This window comes from Oncorhynchus mykiss, chromosome 13 (assembly GCF_057628025.1).
Source record: "Oncorhynchus mykiss isolate SJ-2025 chromosome 13, ASM5762802v1, whole genome shotgun sequence".
Classification (NCBI taxonomy): Eukaryota; Metazoa; Chordata; class Actinopteri; order Salmoniformes; family Salmonidae; genus Oncorhynchus; species Oncorhynchus mykiss.
The window spans coordinates 16,738,073-16,761,193 of NC_143034.1; the positions used below are offsets into that span (position 1 = coordinate 16,738,073).

The window sequence follows — 23,121 nt, forward strand, 5'->3', positions numbered from 1 at the left end:
GGATTGAACATTTATCCTCCTATATTTGGGGTTCTGAGAATAAAACAGCTTCAGAACATTCAGAAATATGTGTTTACAGTACTACAGATCTGTTCCATATGTGGTTGTTGTTGTTGTTGATGATCATGACTTTATTGAATTCTTGAGCAAATTATTTTTGCGTCATACATCTCATCTTAAATAGACAGATGTAGACAGACATACAAAACGTCACACACACATTACATACATAATGGAATAGACTTACAGACAGACAGTATTCACATAGACAACCATATAGCACAATACAACACAACACAATATGAGCCTGGTTCATTTTCAGTAATGAGGCCCTGGACCCCATTTACAGTTTCTACTTCAATGTATCAGGTGGAGTTATTCACCAGCTATAGAGTGAGTTGTTGTTTATGTTTCTAAGACTGCAGGGAGGGAGATGCAACAATGGTCTTGAGAACAGCAGGAAGTGTGTTGGTGGTCTTTCTCTGGTCTGTGACAGGTATGATCTAATTCATAACTTGACATGTTTGTCAATCTACAGGCATCAGTGTGAGCCAATTGGCCTTGGCTTAATTCTGATACCGTTGTGTTTCAGTGGTACTGGGTCAGGATGACTGGAGTGTGAGTTACACCACTCAGAGTATCTGTACCTTCAAGGAGTCAACAGTGGAGCTGTCCAGCTCTTACACATATCCCAGTGGTTATACAGTCACAACAACCTTCTGGTTCACTAAGTATAATGCTGAGGGTCCTGTTAGTCTGAGTGATGACCCAGACTACAAAGGTCGTGTGACGTACAGTAAGAATAAAGAGAATGGTCACACCCTGACAATCACAGACCTGAGAGAGAGTGACTCAGCTAGGTACAAGTTCAGATTTACAGATCAGACTGGGAAATGGAGATATACTGGCGAACCTGGAGTCGCTCTGTCTGTCACAGGTACGGTTACATTCAATATAGTTAAACTGTTGATTTCCATTTAGATTGGGAAATTGTCTTGGTTTGTATTTATATGTGTATAATATAGGATTTCTTCCATCTTTGTATTAGAGTGATAAGTCAGTGATAAAGGGATTTACAGTGATATTGTTTTTTCTCCAGGTCTTCAGGTGAAGTTGACTGTTGGATTTTGGTATAAGACACTGACCTGTAGCACCACCTGTACTCTGCCTGACAACCCCACCTACATCTGGTACAAGAACGGACACAAAGTAAAGGAGGACACTTCCAGCCTGCACTCAGACTCCTTTAGTGATGCAGACAGTTACTCCTGTGCTGTAAAAGGCCATGAGGATCTCCTCTCTCCTGCAGTGTGTAAGTGTGGACCTTTTTACTCAACATTTGTTTCAGGTTGTCAGACGATCATCATTGAATTTGCTGTGAATGTTACGTCCACTTCTGCTTTAGTTCCGTATGCTTTGCCACGCAGTGTTGAATGGGCTTCAAGATATATAATAAAATCCATGAAAACGCAGTTAATGGATGAATTTACTTCTACCAGATACCTGTCAATATGTTGTTGCACTTGTACATCACTGCACTACTTTTTTAAACAATGAAAAAAATTAGAAAAAAAAACTACAAAGCTGAGGGACTAGTCACATCCTGGTTACTTTCACAGCATATGATTTTAACTGGTGAAAACTAGTTTCCCTACTTAATCAACAGTGTTGACTTCTTTTAGTTTATTTTTTCGAGATGGGATCACCTCGTTAGTCAGTATGTGTTACACATGTGCTCGCTTGTCCATCTGGTTAGTGGGAAGGTATTTCACCTGTGCTGGCCCAGGTGATATTTAAATGATGAAGTTTAAGAAATGTGGAGAGTCAACACCTTGATTTACTGATTTCTGAAAAACAAGTCTTCACCTTCCCTGCTTTTGTTTTTCTCCACTTTTTGGTTTGCTTCCTGTCTTCACGTTTGGTGAAGGTTTTTACTTTTTTCTTATCGGGCAAATACTGTGGGTGCTCATGTCTCTGGTTCCAGTTGTTGATGCTAGTCAACTTTCAATGGACATGAGTGTCTTTCACAACCTCTCCTAGAAACCGGTCTCATTTTGGTCTTTTTTAGTGACTCTTTGGTATTTCCCCCTTCTGTTTTGAGTGACTTTTGGTTTTCTTGCAGGTGAACGTAACAGCGTAAGTGTATAGGTAATATAAAGGTGTTCTATTGTCTTGTCTTTCAGGTCAGAAGTGTTGGAGTGTGAGTTACACCCATCAGAGTATCTGTGCCTTGAAGGGGTCAACAGTGGACATATCCTGCTCTTACACATATCCCAGTGATCATGAGATCAAAAAAGCTTTCTGGTTTACTAAATGGTCTGATAAGGATGCTGAAGATCTGAGCTCAGCGCCAGGGTATGAGGGTCATATAGAGTACCTTGGGGATAAGGAGAGTGACTGTACCCTGAGAATCACAGACCTGAGGTTGAGTGACTCTGCTGGGTACAGGTTCAGATTCATAACAACCAGAGACAAGTTTGCTGGCTCACCTGTCTCCCTGACTGTCACAGGTAATCTGTCACTCATCTCACATCTATTACTGTAATGACCTTATTAAATGCAGTCATACAGACACATTACATGTTGCATACCACTGTATGTGATACCAAATGTAGTATTTCACATAAGAGGACATAGTGAACACTGAACAAAAATATATATAATGTGTTTGTTTCATGAGTTGAAGTAAAAGATCCCAGAAATGTTCCACATGTACACAAAATGTACATCTCACAAATTTGTTTACATCCCTGTTTGTGAGAATTTCTCCTTTCTCAAGATAACTCATCCACTTGACAGATGTGGCATATTATGAAGCTGATTAAACAGCATTATTATTACACAGGTGCACTTTGTGCTGGGGACAATAAAAGGCCACTATAAATTGTGCAGTTTTGTCACACAAGACAATGCCACAGATGTCTCAAGTTTTGAGGGAGTGTGCAATTGGCATGCTGACTTCAGGAATGTCAACCAGAGCTGTTACCAGATAATTCAATGTATGTTCATTTATCTACCGTAAGCTGCCTCCAATGTCATTTGAGAGAATTTGACAGTGCGTCCAACTGGCCTCACAACCGCAGACCACGTGTATGGCCACAATCAACAGCCTGATCAACTCTCTGTGAAGGAGATGTGTCACGCTGCATGAGGGAAATACACTTTTTGTTCATATGGAACATTTCTGGGATTTATTATTTCAGCTCATGAAACATGAAACCAACACTTTACATGTTGTGTTTATATTTTTGTTCAGTGTAGTTGAAACAGAGACCCGAGAGAGAGAATGACTCTCATTATTGTCTCTAAAATAGTTTATTCAGATTTAGGAGGGCAGTATGACACAGAGTTACTCTGTCTGTCACAGGTAATACTGTGCTAAATACTAGACCAAGATTCGATACAAATGTGCATTATCAATCTACAGACTAACGTAATTTGAATTCAAACAAAATGAATAGTCTAGTTATTGTAGGTTAGTTCAACACGTCTTGATTTGTGTTTATTCAGTTTTAGGGTCAGGATGATAGTCTGTACAGACTGTAATAGGACAGGCTTGCATCATTTCTTCAGAAGAGAACTTCATACAGTATTTTCATGTGTTGTATTTCTCTCCAGTTCTACAGGTAAAGATGAGAACTTCAATGTTTTCAAGCTGGGTGACTCTGACCTGTAGTACCACCTGTACTCTGACTGACAGCCCCACCTACATCTGGTATAGGAATGGACACAAAGTAAAGGAGGACACTTCCAGCCAGTACTCAGACTACCTTAGAAATGCAGACAGTTACTCCTGTGCTGTAAAAGGCCATGAGAATCTCCACTCTCCTGCAGTGTGTGAGTGTAGATTCAACTACAGTATTCCTCCTCATTAGGCTATATTCATTCATGTTGGTGAATTACACATCTGAAACACTCATCACACAGAAAGATCTGAGAAAATAATACAGAAAACACTATATTGTCATGTTATTGTTTAAGGTGTCCGTGGTCAGAACTGTTGGAGTGTGACTTACCCCCATCAGGGAGTCTGTGCCTTGAAGGGGTCAACAGTGGATATATCCTCCACGTATGACAGTGGTGATGCTACGATCACATCATCACACTGGTTTAGTTCTAAACAGAGTTCCAGCTGGAAGGATGAGTTGGTCCCTGAGGACCTAACCACAGACCCAGGGTATGCAGGTCGTGTGGAGTATGTTGGAGAGAAGGAGAGCGGTCGTTCCACCCTGAGAATCACAGATCTGAGAGAGGAGGACTCTGCTGAATACAAGTTCATATTCAACACACAAACCTCAGGATGGGGGTACAGCTTCCCTGGAACAACTCTGACTGTCACAGGTAACACTGCACTCACAACCTACAGGTGAATGTGACTCCTGTCTGGTGATTCAACACTTTGGGAACATTCCCCAAATTCCAGAAATCCTAGTTGGATGATTAATTCCTTCTGATTCTGGGAATATTCTTGAAAACATGGGGATTTTGGGAATATTGTGTAAATCATGGGGATTCTGGGAATATTGTGTAAAACATGGGGATTCTGGGAATATTGTGTAAAACATGGGGATTCTGGGAATATTGTGTAAAACATGGGGATTCTGGGAATATTGTGTAAAACATGGGGATTCTGGGAATATTGTGTAAAACATGGGGATTCTGGAAATATTGTGTAAAACATGGGGATTCTGGAAATATTGTGTAAAACATGGGGATTCTGGAAATATTGTGTAAAACATGGGGATTCTGGGAATATTGTGTAAAACATGGGGATTCTGGGAATATTGTGTAAAACATGGGGATTCTGGGAATATTGTGTAAAACATGGGGATTCTGGGAATATTGTGTAAAACATGGGGATTCTGGGAATATTGTGTAAAACATGGGGATTCTGGGAATATTGTGTAAAACATGGGGATTCTGGGAATATTGTGTAAAACATGGGGATTCTGGGAATATTGTGTAAAACATGGGGATTCTGGGAATATTGTGTAAAACATGGGGATTCTGGGAATATTGTGTAAAACATGGGGATTCTGGGAATATTGTGTAAAACATGGGGATTCTGGGAATATTGTGTAAAACATGGGGATTCTGGGAATATTGTGTAAAACATGGGGATTCTGGGAATATTGTGTAAAACATGGGGATTCTGGGAATATTGTGTAAAACATGGGGATTCTGGGAATATTGTGTAAAACATGGGGATTCTGGGAATATTGTGTAAAACATGGGGATTCTGGGAATATTGTGTAAAACATGGGGATTCTGGGAATATTGTGTAAAACATGGGGATTCTGGGAGAGTTACCAGAAGTGTTGAACCCTTTTCCTGCCACAGTGACAATGCAGCTGTGGGTGTTGATGTCTTTTTTTTACACTGATACAATATGAACCTTCTGTGTAGGAAAGTCTTTGTTTATTGTAATAGATCAGGTGATTCAGGGTTGTAATGATGTTTTTACTCCAGGTCTTCAGGTGCGGATTAAGGATCCAACCAACATCATAGAGGGAACGTGTCTTCGTCTGTTCTGTGAGTCCATATGCTTTCTGCAGGACAACCCTTCTTACATCTGGTACAAGAACGGACAACGTCTGTTCAGTCACGAGACCAAGTACCTGATCCTAGACCCAGTCAGCAGTGAGGATGCAGGCGGATACTCCTGTGCTGTAAACGGCCAGGAGGATCTCGCCTCTGCTGAAAAGACTCTCACTGTCAGATGTGAGTATGTGGGATATAATTATACAACTACACACTGAGTATACAAAACATTAAGAACACCTGCTTTTTCCATGACATAGACCAGATTTACACAACTGGTGGTCCACAGGCCGAATTTGGCTTGCGGGGGGGGGGGGGGGGGGAATAAAACCACCCGCAAGCCAAGTAAGGTAAGAGACACATTGTTGCATTATACTATGTGTACTCTTACCTTTTCTGTCATCCTCTTTACCAGATGGCCCAAAGAACACCTCGGTGTCAGTCAGTCCCTCTGGTGAAATAGTGGAGGGCAGTTCAGTAACTCTGACCTGCAGCAGTGATGCCAACCCACCTGTGTACAAGGGGCGATAGGGTAGCCTAGTGGTTAGAGCTTTGAGACTAGTAACCAAAAGGTTGCAAGTTCATATCCCCGAGCTGACAAGGTAAAAATCTGTCGTTCTGCCCCTGAACAGGCAGGTAAACCCACTGTTCCTAGGATTTCATTGAAAATAAGAATTTGTTCTTAACTGACTTGCCTAGTTAAATAAAGGTAAAATAAAAAAAACACACCAGGTACAAGATAACATACAATAAAATGTCAATGAAACATTCTGGACAGAGATACACCATCCATAATATCAGCTCTGAGGACAGAGGAGAATATTACTGTGAGGCTGAGAATGAAGTTGGAGTTAAAATATCAAAGCTTGTTCCTGTAAATGTTTTGCATATCATCTCCAATTTCTACTCTATTTTACTTTAATTGTGATTTTACAGATATATATTCTGAACTCAAAACGAAAGTATTGTGACACATTTTTCTATCAGATAAACCAAAGACCACCTCAGTGTCAGTCCCTTTGGTGAACTAGTGGAGAGCAGTTCAGTGACTCTGACCTGCAGCAGTGATGCCAACCCACCTGTGGACAAATACACCTGGTACAAGAAGAACGTAACCTCACCAAAAGCATCAGGACAGAGTTACAGCATCACTAACATCATCTCTGAGGACAGAGGAGAATATTACTGTGAGACTGAGAATAAATATGGACGTCTCAATTCTTCTTCTGTGTTTGTGGACGTTCAGTGTTAGTTCACCTAATCTTCATCTATTCATTGATAATCACACAGGTCAACAACAATAAAGAATCATTAGTAATGTTACACACTTATCATACCATATGTTATAGAATCAGTAATGTTACACACTTATCATACCATATGTTATAGAATTAGTAATGTTACACACTTATCATCCTATATGATATATAATTAAATAAATATTGTTTCATTTTCTTCTTCCCTGGTTTCCTCTGTCATATCTCCATCATGCATTTATAACCTCATGATACTACAGCAGTGTTTCCCTGGTTTCCTCTATGTCATATATCCACCATGCATTTATAACCTCATGATACTACAGCAGTGTTTCCCTGGTTTCCTCTATGTCATATATCCACCATGCATTTATAACCTCATGATACTACAGCAGTGTTTCCCTGGTTTCCTCTATGTCATATCTCCATCATGCATTTATAACCTCATGATACTGCAGCAGTGTTTCCCTGGTTTCCTCTATGTCATATCTCCATCATGCATTTATAACCTCATGATACTACAGCAGTGTTTCCCTGGTTTCCTCTGTCATATCTCCATCATGCATTTATAACCTCATGATACTACAGCAGTGTTTCCCTGGTTTCCTCTGTCATATCTCCACCATGCATTTATAACCTCATGATACTACAGCAGTGTTTCCCTGGTTTCCTCTGTCATATCTCCACCATGCATTTATAACCTCATGATACTACAGCAGTGTTTTCCTGGGTTCCTGTAATAGGGGTGGGGGCTGTCCTGACTGCTGGAGCTCTTCTAGTCAACATCTACTGCACTCTGAAGAGGTGAGTCTGACATTTACATGTACTTATCTTACACTAAGGTCAGTAGAGAGCAGAACTCACTCCGTCCCTCATTACAGGAGCTCCACAGGAGGAAGTGATGCCACAGTAGACACACAGGTAATAATGTCAAAAACCAAAGTTATTTCAATACCAATACAGCAGAAACAGACAGGAAGCAAATTAATTAATGTATTTGTGTTTTCTGCAGTATTGCGTATTTGTGTTTCTGTGTCTCTCTCCACAGAGTGTCCATCCTAATCCTAACAGTGATACGAACACATCTCTGAACATGAAGACCAGGTCACCAGAGTATGACACCCTGGCAGTAAGTCTCTTAGAATGCAGTCCGTGTACATAAACGTGTTAGAGGGAGGGGTTTGTAAAGTGCTCATTCAATGTGTCTCCTTTCAGAATGTGAGGGACTTCGCAGTGACCTTCGCAGTGACACAGCCCCTCAGATAGATACTGAGCTCTCCGATTATGAGAAATGAAGAGACCCACCACAGAACCTGGACTGAAGAGAACCACCACAGAACCTGGACTGAAGAGCAACAGCATCAAACCAAAGCTAGGCCTCACAATGCTATTCTCTTACTATCATTATGCTTTCTTATATATTAGGTTTTCCAGACAATTACCTTTAACTTTTGAGTGAATGCTGGAATTTAGATTCCACATCTTGGACTGAGCAGACCTTCCCATACAATTCCGATCAACTCCATGAAATACATAATTCTACCAATCCAATTCACAATATAATTTAAAAACAAAATACCCCTTTCAAACATATTTCCCATAAATACAGGTATTTTATCAACCAGCATATTTGAGTTAGAACAAATATTACAACAAATATTATGGTTTATCTTTTTTAATGAAATGGAAATTGTAACCAGCTCTGCAATGCTTGTTTGAAAAAGACAGATACTTTGAAGGTTTAATTTTATATTCATCGAACTTTAGACATGGCAATCTGCACAAAGACAAAATGGCCATTTATAAACAAGGGATGAGCTTTTCTTAGTAATCTACTTGAGAACCATTTTGGGTTCAAGTAAAACTTTTGTACAAGTGCAGCTTTTGGAGAGTTTTAGTGCTTTTATATTTGATAATCTCAACCCACCCAGTTAGTAATCATTATATAGCGACTGTGTGTTTATAAATGTGAAAATTGACTTCGCCACTTCAACATGTTTTTGTGGCACAGTTACTTCCACGCAGAGTTATTGGCCAGAAGGTTGAGGGTTCGCCGACCACCGAGCTCACTCAGATTTTCAACATTTTGATGCCATATTTGTATGTACAGTATATAAAATAGCAGGCAACACATTTTCCACCAACAGGTTTCTGTGCCAAAACACCACACAACCAAGACAGACACAAAAGTCTAATGACTTCGAGCACTTCAATATCATGGTTTGCATTTTTAAAACCACAATCAATACTCGATCGCAATTTGGACAAACAGAAAATACATGCCTCCTTACCTTGTAGTCTTACCCAGTATTGAAGGCTTGACAATCTCTGAATGTCATTCAACTTGTTGGTGTTTTGTGACAGGTTTCTCTTTCCATTCATGAAATGGCTGCTGCTCAGTTTGGATTGATTGATTGATTTTATCGATCAGTTAAAAAAATACAAAGAGTTTTTTAAAAGTGACCAGGATTGTTGTTTTAAAGGATTGCACAATAAAGTCGGGGACTTATTTACATTGTGGTCCCTATGTTTTACATAAATACATTTACAATTACAGAGATACAGACACATTACAGAGATACAGACACATTAGAGATACAGACACATTAGAGATACAGACACATTAGAGATACAGACACATTAGAGATACAGACACATTAGAGATACAGACACATTAGAGATACAGACACATTACAGAGATACAGACACATTACAGAGATACAGAGATACAGACACATTACAGAGATACAGACACATTAGAGATACAGACACATTACAGAGATACAGACACATTACAGAGATACAGACACATTACAGAGATACAGACACATTACAGAGATACAGACACATTACAGAGATACAGACACATTACAGAGATACAGACACATTAGAGATACAGACACATTAGAGATACAGACACATTACAGAGATACAGACACATTACATAGACACATTACAGAGATACAGACATATTACAGAGATACAGACACATTACAGAGATACAGACACATTACAGAGATACAGACACATTACAGAGATACAGACACATTACAGAGATACAGACACATTACAGAGATACAGACACATTACATAGATACAGACACATTACATAGATACAGACACATTACATAGATACAGACACATTACAGAGATACAGACACATTACATAGATACAGACACATTACAGAGATACAGACAAAAAATGCTATTTATTGAAAGGAGCATCAAGCTCATCACCGTGCACTTTCACCACCCTGTGAAGTCCATCATAATATATTTAATCTTTATCCTAATAAACTGTATCGTAATAAACATTTTTATCCAACGCACTTTATTCGCATAAAAAGGTTGGATGGAAGCCGGGTTCATGTCAGGCCATTTTGAGCATTCTGGAATGACATTTTGGACAAACGTGCACATGCCTAAAGGAGACGTCTGAAGTTGCCTAATCAGATTAAAACATTGTGACTGGCTGTGTTTATGCCACATATACAAGGTAATACATTTTAAATGATTATTTAGGCTATACTGAAGCCTTACGTCTAATGTACTAGAGGAATAGTCGCTCGGACTGGAGAGGAGGCAGATCTGGTTAAGCTTTCCTGAATAGCTGGGTCTGCCGGGAGAATATATGGCCACATTATCATAGGAGGACTTGGGAGAATTATGCTCTGAAACAGACAGTGCATTTCAGTATCAGAACTAAAAACACAATATAGTCTACCTGTGGTCGGTAGACAATACTGACCTGTGGTAGGTAGGCAATACTGACCTGTGGTAGGTAGACAATACTGACCTGTGGTAGGTAGGCAATACTGACCTGTGGTTGGTAGACAATACTGACCTGTGGTAGGTAGGCAATACTGACCTGTGGTAGGTAGACAATACTGACCTGTGGTAGGTAGGCAATACTGACCTGTGGTAGGTAGACTATACTGACCTGTGGTAGGTAGGCAATACTGACCTGTGGTAGGTAGACAATACTGACCTGTGGTAGGTAGACAATACTGACCTGTGGTAAGTAGGCAATACTGACCTGTGGTAGGTAGACTATACTGACCTGTGGTAGGTAGGCAATACTGACCTGTGGTAGGTAGGCAATACTGACCTGTGGTAGGTAGACAATACTGACCTGTGGTAGGTAGGCAATACTGACCTGTGGTAGGTAGGCAATACTGACCTGTGGTAGGTAGACTATACTGACCTATGGTAGGTAGACTATATGTAGACTATATTAACCTGTGGTAGGTAGACTATATGTAGACTATATTAACCTGTGGTAGGTAGACTATACTGACCTGTGGTAGGTAGACTATATTGACCTGTGGTAGGTAGACTATACTGTAGACTATATTAACCTGTGGTACGTAGACTATACTGACCTGTGGTAGGTAGGCAATACTGACCTGTGGTAGGTAGGCAATACTGACCTGTGGTAGGTAGACAATACTGACCTGTGGTAGGTAGACAATACTGACCTGTGGTAGGTAGACAATACTGACCTGTGGTAGGTAGACTATACTGACCTGTGGTAGGTAGACACTACTGACCTGTGGTAGGTAGACAATACTGACCTGTGGTAGGTAGGCAATACTGACCTGTGGTAGGTAGGCAATACTGACCTGTGGTAGGTAGGCAATACTGACCTGTGGTAGGTAGGCAATACTGACCTGTGGTAGGTAGGCAATACTGACCTGTGGTAGGTAGACAATACTGACCTGTGGTAGGTAGGCTATACTGACCTATGGTAGGTAGACTATATGTAGACTATATTAACCTTGATCAAAATTCACAAGCAGGGTATTGAATTAAAGCTACACTCGTTGTGAACCTAGCCAACAAGTCAGATTTTTAAAATGCTTTTCGGTGAAAGCATGAGAAGCTATTGTCTGATAGCATGCAACACCTCAAAATGCCTGAATGCGACGTAAACAAAGACTTTGCTTATCCGGCGCTGCACAAAACGCAGAAATAAAATATAAAACATTCATTACCTTTGACGAGCTTCTTTCTTGGCACTCCTATATGCCCCATAAACATCACTATTGGGTCTTTTTTTCGTTTAAATCGGTCCATATATACCCAAAATAGCTTTCTATGGAAGCTGTGTCATTCAGAAAAAAACATTGTTTTTAAACGTTGCGTCATTTTTTTAAATTAAAAAAGTCGACGATAAACTTTCACAAAACACTTCGAAATCCTTTTGTAATCCAACTTTAGGTATTAGTAAACGTTTATAATCTATCAAAATGATTACAGGGCGATGTATATTCAATAGCTCCTCGTCTGCAAATCAATGGCTGCCAATGTCCACATTCAAACCATCCTGGTGGAGACCGGAAGAAACGGAATCCAGATAGTTGGATTTTCCAACAAAAAATTCAATTGAAAATGACGACAATGGCGACATCGTGTGGAATTTGTATGAATTGCATGCAGGTCGATATTAAATTTTGTCCCCTTTTAACAACCCATGAAAGTGACTTATGAAAATTATTTTTAGCTTTCAGAGAGCAGTTTTTCTTGCGTTTTTCAATGAAACACACGATCTGTTATAGTCACAGCCGTGATTTAACCAGTTTTAGAAACGTCAGAGTGTTTTCTATCCAGACATACTAATCATATGCATATACTATATTCCTGGCATGAGTAGCAGGACGCTGAAAAGTTGCGCGATTTTTAACAGAATGTTCGAAAAAGGAGGGGGTAGAAGTAAGAGGTTTAACCTGTGGTAGGTAGACTATATTTACCTGTGGTAGGTAGACTATACTGACCTGTGGTAGGTAGACTATACTGACCTGTGGTAGGTAGACAATGCATGTGTAAAAGCATAGTGTATTATGGAAGTACCAAAACACCTTGATATAGTGGAGGCCATGCAAGAAGATGAGGACATTTAGCTAGCATGGAAGAAATTAGAGTAAAACCTGCAAAATAGCGAATGTAAACCAGAGAGACAACACACTACCCTCCCCTGTGGCCAATACAAAACCACAAAACCCTCCCTAAATCAATAACAACAAGTTTGACAACCCACCGCTATTTTGGGGCCCCGAAGGTAAATTGCGATCTGTAAGATCACATTAGTGAAGGAAATTAAGAAATGTATTAAAATGTTGGAAATGAACGCTGGAATTAAACTATTAACTATGCAAATGAGTGAAAGCAGTGTGCACTAGTTAGGGATAGGCGGGACGCAAATGTCTCAACTGGCCAACTGCCAGGGAAAATGCAGAGCGCCAGATTCATATAAAATACAATAAAATTCGAACTTTCATTAAATCACACATGTAAGATACTCAATTAAAGCTACACTCGTTGTGAATCCAGCCAACGTGTCAGATTTTAAAAATGCTTTTCGGCAAAAGCATAAGAAGCTATTATCTATTATCAGCCTGCACCATCTGCACCAGCAGTAAACAAAGGAGTTAGCATATTTCAACCCTGCAGGCGCTACACAAAACGCTGAAATAAAATATAAAACATGCATTACCTTTGACAAGCTTCTTTTGTTGGTACTCCAATATGTCCCATAAACATCACAATTGGTCCTTTTGTTCGATTAATTCCGTCCATATTTATCCAAAATGTCTATTTATAAAGCGTGTTTGATCCAGAAAAAAACAGCTTACAAAAAACGCAACGTAACTACAAAATATTTCAATAGTTGCCTATGAACTTTGCCAAAATATTTAAAACTACTTTTTTAATCCAACTTTAGGTATATTTTAAACGTTAATAATCAATAAAATTGTAGACGGGGCAATCTGTGTTCAATACAGGAAAGAAAACAAACCAGCGCCACTTTTCACATCTTGCGCAAATCACAAAAGTGTCCCCAGTTCCTAGCTGGCCTACTTCTTCACAAAGGAACAACCTCAACCAAATTCCAAAGACTGGTGACATCCAGTGGAAGCGGTAGGAACTAAAAAAAGGTCCCTAAGAAATATCCCAATAACAAGTGAGGGAAGAGAGAGAGGACAAAAACAAATTCTGAACAGTTTTTGCCTGCTACATAAGTTATGTTATACTCACAGACATGATTCAAACAGTTTTAGAAACTTTAGCGTGTATTCTATCCAAATCTATGAATAATATGCATATCTTATATTCTTGGCATGAGTAGCAGGAAGTTGAAATTGGGCACGCTATTTATCCAAAAGTGAAAATTCTGCCCCGTAGGAAATAGAAGCCTGGCTCAAATAGAAGCCTGTCTGTAAAAAAGCGCCTGTTGTTTCTAAGTGATTTAACGGTAGGCAAATAAACACCCAGGCTAATTGAAGATTTACGGTAGGCCAGGCTTCACAAGCTATAGTAGCATGGCACACCTTGATCTGTTATCTCTCGATCTGTCCCTTAGTCTGGCTTAATTCTGATACCATTGTGTTGCGTGACTGTTTCAGTGGTACTGGGTCAGGATGGCTGGAGTGTGACTTACACCACTCAGAGTATCTGTACCTTCAAGGAGTCAACAGTAGAGCTGTCCTGCTCTTACACATATCCCAGTGGTACAGTCACAACAGCCTTCTGGTACACTGAATCGGGGACTGGTAAAGAACCTGAAGATCTAGGTCAGGACCCAGAGTATGCAGGTCGTCTGGAGTATCATGGGGATAAGAAGAATGGTCACACACTGAGAATCACAGACTTGCGAGAGAGTGACTCTGCTGAGTACAAGTTCAGATTTATAACAGATCATACTGTAGGGAAATATATTGGCAGTCCTGGAGTCACTCTGTCTGTCACAGGTACAGTTACATTCAATATAGTTAAACTGTTGAATTTCATTTAGTTCAGGAAAATGTCTTGGTTTGTGTTTATGTCTGTATAACATAGGATTTCTTCCATCTTTGTATTAGAGTGATAAGTCAGTGATAAAGAGATTTACAGTGATATTGTTTTTTCTCCAGATCTTCAGGTGAAGGTGACTGGTGGACATCAGGATAAGACACTGACCTGTAGCACCACCTGTACTCTGACTGACAACCCCACCTACATCTGGTACAAGAACGGACACAAAGTAAAGGAGGACACTTCCAGCCTGTACTCAGACTCCTATAGTGATGCAGACAGTTACTCCTGTGTTGTAAAAGGCCATGAGGACCTTCACTCTCCTGCAGTGTGTGAGTGTGGACTTTTTAATACAAATTTATTATGAATACAATGTTGTTTAAAGTTGTGATACGGAATATTGATCATTATTCAATAATTCCGTTTTTTTCTCAGTTCTGTAAACTGTTCAACATTTACAACATCAGTGTATAGTAGTAGATATTGTAATTGAAGATTTATAAAAGGTGTTATATTGTCTTCTTGTCTTTCAGGTCAGAAGTGTTGGAGTGTGACTTACACCCATCAGAATATCTGTGCTTTGAAGGGGTCAACAGTGAACATATCCTGCTCTTACACATATCCCAGTTATCATGAGATCAAAACAGCTTTCTGGTTTACTAAACGGGAGTCTGGTATTGGTCCTAAAGATCTGAGCTCAGTGCCAGGGTATGAAGGTCATATAGAGTACCTTGGGGATAAGGAGAGTGACTGTACCCTGAGAATCACAGATCTGAGATTGCGTGACTCTGCTGGGTACATGTTCAGATTCATAACATCTGGAGAAAAGTTCTCTGGCTCACCTGTCTCCCTGACTGTCACAGGTAATCTGTCACGCATTTCACACACATTTGAAGTCAGAAGTTTACATACACCTTAGTCAATGTAAAGGTTTTCCTCCTCTTCGTCTGAAGAGGAGAGGCGAGAAGGATCGGAGGACCGCGGCGTGTTGAGTGTCGATGGTTTTTTAATAAGAAATACTCCAAATGAACACAACTGATTCAAAAACAATAAACGTGAAACGAACGAAAACCAAAACAGTACCGTGTGGTGAAAAGCACAGACACGGAAACAAACACCCACAAACAAACAGTGAAACCCAGGCTACCTAAGTATGATTCTCAAACAGAGACATCTACTGACACCTGCCTCTGATTGAGAACCATACTAGGCCGAAACATAGAAATCCCAAAATCATAGAAAAACAAACAGACTGCCCACCCCAACTCACGCCCTGACCATACTAAATAAATACAAAACAAAGGAAATAAAAGGTCAGAACGTGACAGTCACATACATTTAAACTCAGTTTTGAACAATTCCTGACATTTAATGCTAGTAAAAATTCCCTGTTCTAGGTCAGTTAGGATCACCACTTTATTTTATGATTGTGAATTGTCAGAATAATAGTAGAGATAATTATTTATTTCAGCTTTGATTTCTTTCATCACATTCCCAGTGGGTCAGAAGTTTACATACAGTCAATTAGTATTTGGTAGCACTGCCTTTATTGTTTAACTTGGGTCAAACGTAGTCTTCCACAAGCTTCCCACAATAAGTTGGATGAATTTTGTCCCATTCCTCCTGACAGAGAAGGTGTAACTGAGTCAGGTTTGTAGGCCTCCTTGCTCGCACACGCTTTTTCAGTTCTGCCCACAAATTTTCTATAGGATTGAGTTCAGGGCTTTGTGATGGCCACTCCAATAACTTGACTTTGTTGTCCTTAAGCCATTTTGCCACAACTTTGGAAGTATGCTTGGGGTCATTGTCCATTTGGAAGACCCATTTGCAACCAAGCTTTGACTTCCTGACTGATGTCTTGAGATGTTGCTTCAATATATCCACATAATTTTCCTGCCTCTTGATGCCATCTGTTTTGTGAAGTGCACCAGTCGCTATTTCAACAAAGCACCACCACAACATGATGCTGCCACCCCCGTGCTTCACAGTTGGGATGGTCTTCTTCAGGTTGCAAGCCTCCCCCTTTCCTCTAAACATAAGATGGTCATTATGGCCAAACAGTTCTGAGAGCTATGACGGCTGCGTGGTCCCAAGGTGTTTATACTTGAGTACTATTGTTTGTACAGATGAACGTGGTACCTTCAGGCGTTTGGAAATTGCTCCCAAGGATGAACCAGACTTGTGTAGGTCTACAATTTTTTCTGAGGTCTTGGCGGATTTCTTTAGATTTTCCCAAGATGTCAACCAAAGAGGCACCGAGTTTGAAGGTAGGCCTTGAAATACTTCCACATGTACACCTCCAATTGACTCAAATGATGTTAATTATCCTATCAGAAGCTTCTAAAGCCATGACATCATTTTCTGGGATTTCCAAGTTGTTTAAAGGCACAGTCAACTTAGTGTATGTAAACTTCTGACCCACTGGAATTGTGATTCAGTGAATTATAAGTGAAATAATCTGCCTCTCACACAATTATTGGAAAAATTACTTGTGTCATGCACAATGTAGATGTTCTAATCGACTTGCCAAAACTATAGTTTGTTAACAAGCAATTTGTGGAGTGGTTGAAAACTAGTTTTAATTATGACTCCAACCTAAGTGTATGTAAACTTCCAACTTCAACTGTAGATGACTTTAATTACCTTATTAAGGGCAGTAATACAGGCTTAGTAGTGGTATGTAACAGAAAAATAACAAATATTGTATTTCACATCAGAGGACATAGAGTTGAAGTCGGAAGTTTACATACGCTTAGGTTGGACACCAATCCCGAAGAAGTTAAAACTTTCCACCTTCTCCACGACTGTCCTGTCGATGTGGATGGGGGGGGGGGGGGGGGGGTGCTCCCTCTGCTGTTTCCTGAAGTCCAAGATCATCTTGTTTTGTTGATGTTGAGTGAGAAGTTATTTTCCTGACACCACACTCCGGGGGCCCTAACCTCCTCCCTGTAGGCCGTCTCGTCGTTGTTGGTCATCAAGCCTACCACTGTAGTCTGCAAACTTGATGATGGAGTTGGAACCGTGCATGGCACGCAGTCATAGGTGAACAGGGAGTACAGGAGAGGGCTGAGAACGTACCCTTGTAGGGCCCCAGTGTTGAGGACCAGCTGGTTGGAGATATTGTTTCCTATCTTCACCCCCTGGGGGCAGCCCGTCAGAGATTCCAGGACCCAGTTGCATACGGGACCCAGGGTCTTAACGACGAGTTTGGATGGCACTGAGCTGTAGTCATTGAAGTGTAGTCATGTTTCCGTTCTTACGTAGGTATTCTTCTTGTCCAAATGGGATAGGACAGTGTGCAGTGTGTTGGCGATTGCATCATCAGTGGACCTATTGGAGCGGTAAGCAAATTGGAGTGTGGGTCTTGGTCTATCACCAAGTCAGGTGATATGAGACTTGACTAGTCGCTCAAAGCACTTCATGATTACAGAAGTGAATGCAACGGGGCGATAGTCATTTATTTCAGTTACCTTAGTTTTTTTGGGAACAGGAATAATGGTGGCCCTCTTGAAGCATGTGGGGAGAGCAGACTGGGATAGGGATTGATTGAATATGTCCGTAAACACACCAGCCAGCTGGTCTGCGCATGCTCTGATGACATGGCCAGGGATGCCATCTGGGCCGGCAGCCTTGCGAGGGTTAACCCGTTTAAATGCTTTACTCACGTCAGCCACGGAGAAGGAGAGCCCACAGTCTATGGTAGCGGGCCATGTCAGTGGCACTGTATTGTCCTCAAAGCGAGCAAAGAAGTTGTTTAATTTGTCTGCGAGTAAGACATTGGTGTCTACGACGGGGCTGGTTTTCTTTTTGTAATCCGTGATTGACTGTAGACCCTGCCACATACGTCTCGTGTTCGAGCCGTTGAATTGCGACTCTACTTTGTCCCTATACCGACGCTTTGCTTGTTTGATTGCCTTGCGGAGGGAATAGCTGCACTGTTTGTATTTGGTCATGTTTCCAGTCGCCTTGCCATGGTTAAAAGCGGTGGTTCGCACTTTCAGTGTTCAATTCTGCCATCAATCCACGGTTTCTGGTTAGGAAACGTTTTAATAGTCACAGTGGGTAAAGCATCTCTGATGCACTTGCTAATAAACTCGCTCACCAAGTCAGCATATACATCAATGTTATTGTCTGATGCTATCCGGAACATATCCCAGTCCACGTGATCGAAGCAATCTTGAAGGGTGGAATTCGATTGGTCAGACCAGCGTTGAATAGACCTGAGTATGGGAGTTTCCGGTTTTAGTTTCTGTCTATAGGCTGGGAGCAACAAATTAGAGTCATGATCAGATTTGCCGAAGGCAGGGCGGGGGAGGGTTTTGTATGCACCACAGAAGTTAGAGTAGCAGTGATCCAGAATGCTACCAGCTTGAGTCACGCAGTCGATATGCTGGTACAATTTAGGAAGGCTTGTTAACAGGTTGGCTTTGTTAAAATCCCCAGCTACAATAAATGCAGCCTTGGGATGTATGGTTTCCAGTGTGAAGTTCTTTCAGGGCCGTCGAGGTATCTGCTTGGGGGGGGGGATATACACGGCTGTGACTATAATCCAATATAATTCTCTTGGAAGATAATGCTGTTGGAATTTGATTGTAAGGAATTCTAGGTCAGGTGAACAGAAGGACTTAAGTTCTTGCATGTTGTTATGATTACACCACAGGTATTGAATCATAAGGCATACACCCCCTCCCTTCTTCTTACCAGAGAGATGTTTGTTTCTCTTGGCGTGATGCATGAAGAAACCGGGTTGCTGTACCGACTCTGACAACGTATCCATAGTGAGCCATGTTTCCGTGAAATAGAGAATGTTACAATCTCTGTCTCTCTGGAAGGCAACTTGTCTGGAGAATGGACATTGGCGAGTAATATGCTCGGAAGCGGTGGATGGTGTGCTCGCCTTCTGCGTCTGACCAGTAGGCCGCTCCATCTGCCTCTCCTGCGGCGACCACGTTGTTTTGGGTCGGCCTCTGGGATAAGATCTGATGTCAGGGTGGAGTTCCGAACAAGGGATCCACTTCGGGAAAGACATATTCCTGGTCGAAATGTTGGGAAGTTGACGTCGCTTTAATATCCAATAGTTCTTCCCGGCTGTATCTAATAACACTTGAGATTTTCTGGGCTAACAATGTAAGAAATAATACATTAAAAAACAAAGAACTGCATCGTTTTCTAAGGACCTGAAGCGAGGTGACCATCTCTGTCAGCGCCATCTTGTGTCGACGCTTGGCATAGCTCATGGTGATCTTAGGCTTGTGTACGGCTGCTCGGCCATGGGAACCCATTTCATGAAGCTCCCGACGAACAGTTATTGTGCTGAAGTTACTTCCAAAGGCAGTTTGGAGCTTGATAGTGAGTGTTGCACCCCAGAACAGACGATTTTAAAGTGCTAAGCGCTTCAGCACTCGGCGGCCCTGTTCTGTGAGCTTGACTTGTGTGGCCTACCAATTTACGGCTGAGACGCTGTTGCTCCTAGATGTTTCCACTTCACAATAACAGCACTTACAGTTGAAAGGGGTAGCTCTAGCAGGGCAGAAATTCGACGAACTGACTTCTTGGAAAGGTGGCATCCTATGACGGTGACACGTTGAAAGTCACTGAGCTCTTCAGAAAGGCCATTCTACTGCCAATGTTTGTCTATGAGGATTGCATGGCTGTGTGCTCGATTTTATACACCTGCCAGAAACGGGTGCGCTGTAATAGCTGGATCCACTAATTTGAAAGGGTGTCCACATACTTTTGAATATATTGTGTATTTAGGAGGATATTAATGATTTGTTTCCTTTAACTCCAGATGTTGTGTTGGAGATGGATCCTACATCTGTGTCAGAGAGGGAGAATGTGACATTGACATGTAGAACCAAATGTACACTGGACCCCATTACAGTCTACAGTTGGTTTAAGAATGGACAGCCTATACCAAACAGCAACACCTCCTCTCCTGTCTACATCCTATTCTCAGTCAGCAGTGAGGATACAGGCAGATTCTCCTGTGCTGTAGAAGGACATTGAGGATCTCCCCTCTGCTGAAGAGACTCTCACTGTCAGATGTAAGTACATGGGGTTCAAATCATTAACTTGGTATATTAACATTGTAATTGTTTTGTATCTATCTCCAGTTGTATTCTTTATTAAGTAACATTTCAGTAGAGAGCAGAACTCACTCTGTCCCTCTTTACAGGAGATCCACAGGAGGAAGTGATGCCACAGCAGACACACTGGTAATAATGTCAACCACAGAAGTTATTTTAATCCTAATAACATAGACAGTAAGAACATTAATTGACATAAAAATGTAGTTGGAGTGGTTCGTAAAGTGCTAATTCAGAGTGTCTTATTTCAGATTAAGGGACTCCCCGTGACACAGCCCCTCAGATAGATGCTGAGCCCTCCGATTATGAGAACTGGAGCGAACCACCACAGAACCTGGACTGAAGAGAACCACCACAGAACCTGGACTGAAGAGAACCACCACAGTACCTGGACTGAAGAGAACCACCACAGTACCTGGACTGAAGAGAACCACCACAGAACCTGACTGAAGAGTACCACCACAGAACCTGGACTGAAGAGTACCACCACAGAACCTGGACTGAAGAGAACCACCACAGAACCTGTACTGAATTGAACCACCACAGAACCTGACTGAAGAGAACCACCACAGAACCTGGACGAAGAGAACCACCACAGAACCTGGACTGAAGAGAACCACCACAGAACCTGGACTGAAGAGAACCACCACAGAACCTAACTGAAGAGTACCACCACAGAACCTGGACTGAAGAGAACCACCACAGAACCTGACTGAAGAGAACCACCACAGAACCTGGACTGAAGAGAACCACCACAGAACCTGGACTGAAGAGAACCACCACAGAACCTAACTGAAGAGTACCACCACAGAACCTGGAATGAAGAGAACCACCACAGAACCTGACTGAAGAGAACCACCACAGAACCTGGACGAAGAGAACCACCACAGAACCTGGACTGAAGAGAACCACCACAGAACCTGGACTGAAGAGAACCACCACAGAACCTAACTGAAGAGTACCACCACAGAACCTAACTGAAGAGTACCACCACAGAACCTGACGGAAGAGAACCACCACAGAACCTGGACTGAAGAGAACCACCACAGAACCTAACTGAAGAGTACCACCACAGAACCTGGACTGAATAGAACCACCACAGAACCTGACGGAAGAGAACCACCACAGAACCTGGACGAAGAGAACCACCACAGAACCTGGACTGAAGAGAACCACCACAGAACCTAACTGAAGAGTACCACCACAGAACCTGGACTGAAGAGAACCACCACAGAACCTGGACGGAAGAGCAACAGCATCAAACCAAAGCTAGTCCTCACAATGCTATTCTCCTACTATCATTATGCTTTCTTATCTATTAGGTTTTCCAGACAATGACCTTTAACTTTTGAGTGAACGCTGGAATTTAGATTGTTCTCCTAATGATAAATACAGTATGTATATAGATGATAAATGCAGTTTGTATATAGATGATACATGGGATAGATTATGCTTCGCCTATTTTTCTATTTCCAGATTTTATTACATTTCATGTAGAAATATGTTGAACTATTCATTAGCTCTGCTCCTTCAGGTGTTTAGTAAGCCCACCGCATGCTAGATAATGCTAGTATCAACATCCCATCCAACACATCTGAAACTATAGTAAGACCACCACATGCTAGATAATGCTAGTATCAACATCCCATCCAACACATCTGAAACTACAGTAAGACCACCACATGCTAGATAATGCTAGTATCAACATCCCATCCAACACATCTGAAACTATAGTAAGACCACCACATGCTAGATAATGCTAGTATCAACATCCCATCCAACACATCTGAAACTATAGTAAGACCACCACATGCTAGATAATGCTAGTATCAACATCCCATCCAACACATCTGAAACTATAGTAAGACCACCACATGCTAGGTAATGCTAGTATCAACATCCCATCCAACACAGCTGAAACTATAGTAAGACCACCACATGCTAGTATTAACTGAAAACAGAGCAGCAACATGGTTGATCCTCACAATCAATCACATCACCGCAGGAGCCAAACATTGCAACATGAGCATATTGAACGATGCTGGTGAGGTTCAAACACAGCTAGCGAGCATTCACAAAGAAAACATTATCAGAAATCAGCAGCATAGCGAGAAACTGCTAGTGACAGCAGCAGAGTCAACGGAGAAAAAGAAGCCAGCGCTTAGTAGCAGCAAGCGGCAGAAGGATGTAAGAGCAGACCAGGTCAATAAGGAAGTCGTGAATGATACTAGCCTCTAATTGGTTCCATTCTCAGTTGAGGCGGGCCCTCGGGTTTCCTTTCTGAACTTGCTCCGCTTAATAAATAGCCCACTTTTCTTGTGTACTTATCTGTTGTTGATCTTTTTCTATGGGATTTAGCCAATTCCAGATTTTTTATAATAGATGAAGTATTGGCTTGTTTTAGTGACACAAAATGAATAATATTGATAAGAGCTTTTAAATCA

General features: G+C 41.3%; 3 protein-coding genes and 1 long non-coding RNA gene across 8 annotated transcripts in view; all 4 read left to right on the forward strand.

The window, feature by feature from the left end:
- LOC118938184 (sialoadhesin) overlaps nt 1-7,122 on the forward strand; it is a 46,891-nt gene extending 39,769 nt beyond the window's left edge. For 3 of the 4 annotated variants that reach the window (XM_090195466.1, XM_090195464.1, XM_090195465.1), the window contains 8 exons: nt 419-496; nt 593-937; nt 1,100-1,312; nt 2,184-2,510; nt 3,619-3,837; nt 3,982-4,341; nt 5,470-5,721; nt 6,529-7,122. In XM_090195466.1, coding sequence (XP_090051592.1) covers nt 442-496; nt 593-937; nt 1,100-1,312; nt 2,184-2,510; nt 3,619-3,837; nt 3,982-4,341; nt 5,470-5,721; nt 6,529-6,572 — 1,815 coding nt within the window. In that variant the 5' untranslated portion in view covers nt 419-441 and the 3' untranslated portion in view covers nt 6,573-7,122. The remainder of the gene's footprint in view (nt 1-418; nt 497-592; nt 938-1,099; nt 1,313-2,183; nt 2,511-3,618; nt 3,838-3,981; nt 4,342-5,469; nt 5,722-6,528) is intronic. The other variant, XM_090195467.1, reaches the window with a different exon arrangement.
- LOC110487250 (uncharacterized) overlaps nt 1-23,121 on the forward strand; it is a 114,374-nt gene that overhangs the window by 79,158 nt on the left and 12,095 nt on the right. The window lies entirely within an intron of this gene.
- On the forward strand, nt 7,605-9,310 carry LOC149978749 (uncharacterized). Of its 2 annotated transcripts, XR_016485712.1 has the most exons (3): nt 7,605-7,718; nt 7,846-7,926; nt 8,013-9,310. It is a non-coding gene; the product is annotated as an uncharacterized LOC149978749 (long non-coding RNA). The 2 variants fall into 2 exon arrangements; XR_016485711.1 differs by lacking the exon at nt 7,605-7,718 and having other exon boundaries at nt 7,799-7,926.
- On the forward strand, nt 12,094-21,541 carry LOC118938186 (sialoadhesin). The gene is made up of 7 exons (XM_090194532.1): nt 12,094-12,156; nt 14,158-14,545; nt 14,708-14,920; nt 15,122-15,451; nt 20,380-20,635; nt 20,767-20,806; nt 20,929-21,541. The coding sequence occupies exons 1-5, from the start codon at nt 12,094-12,096 to the stop codon at nt 20,595-20,597; spliced, it is 1,212 nt and encodes a 403-aa protein (XP_090050658.1). The 3' UTR covers nt 20,598-20,635; nt 20,767-20,806; nt 20,929-21,541.

What these genes read in the sequence shown, in the direction of transcription:
- LOC118938186 (XM_090194532.1), top strand. Translation starts at nt 12,094, where the DNA reads ATGGCTGCCAATGTCCACATTCAAACCATCCTGGTGGAGACCGGAAGA. An exon ending in GAAGAAACGGAATCCAGATA is followed by an intron (nt 12,157 to 14,157) that starts GTTGGATTTTCC and finishes TCTGTCCCTTAG; the next exon opens with TCTGGCTTAATTCTGATACC. An exon ending in AGTCACTCTGTCTGTCACAG is followed by an intron (nt 14,546 to 14,707) that starts GTACAGTTACAT and finishes TTTTTTCTCCAG; the next exon opens with ATCTTCAGGTGAAGGTGACT.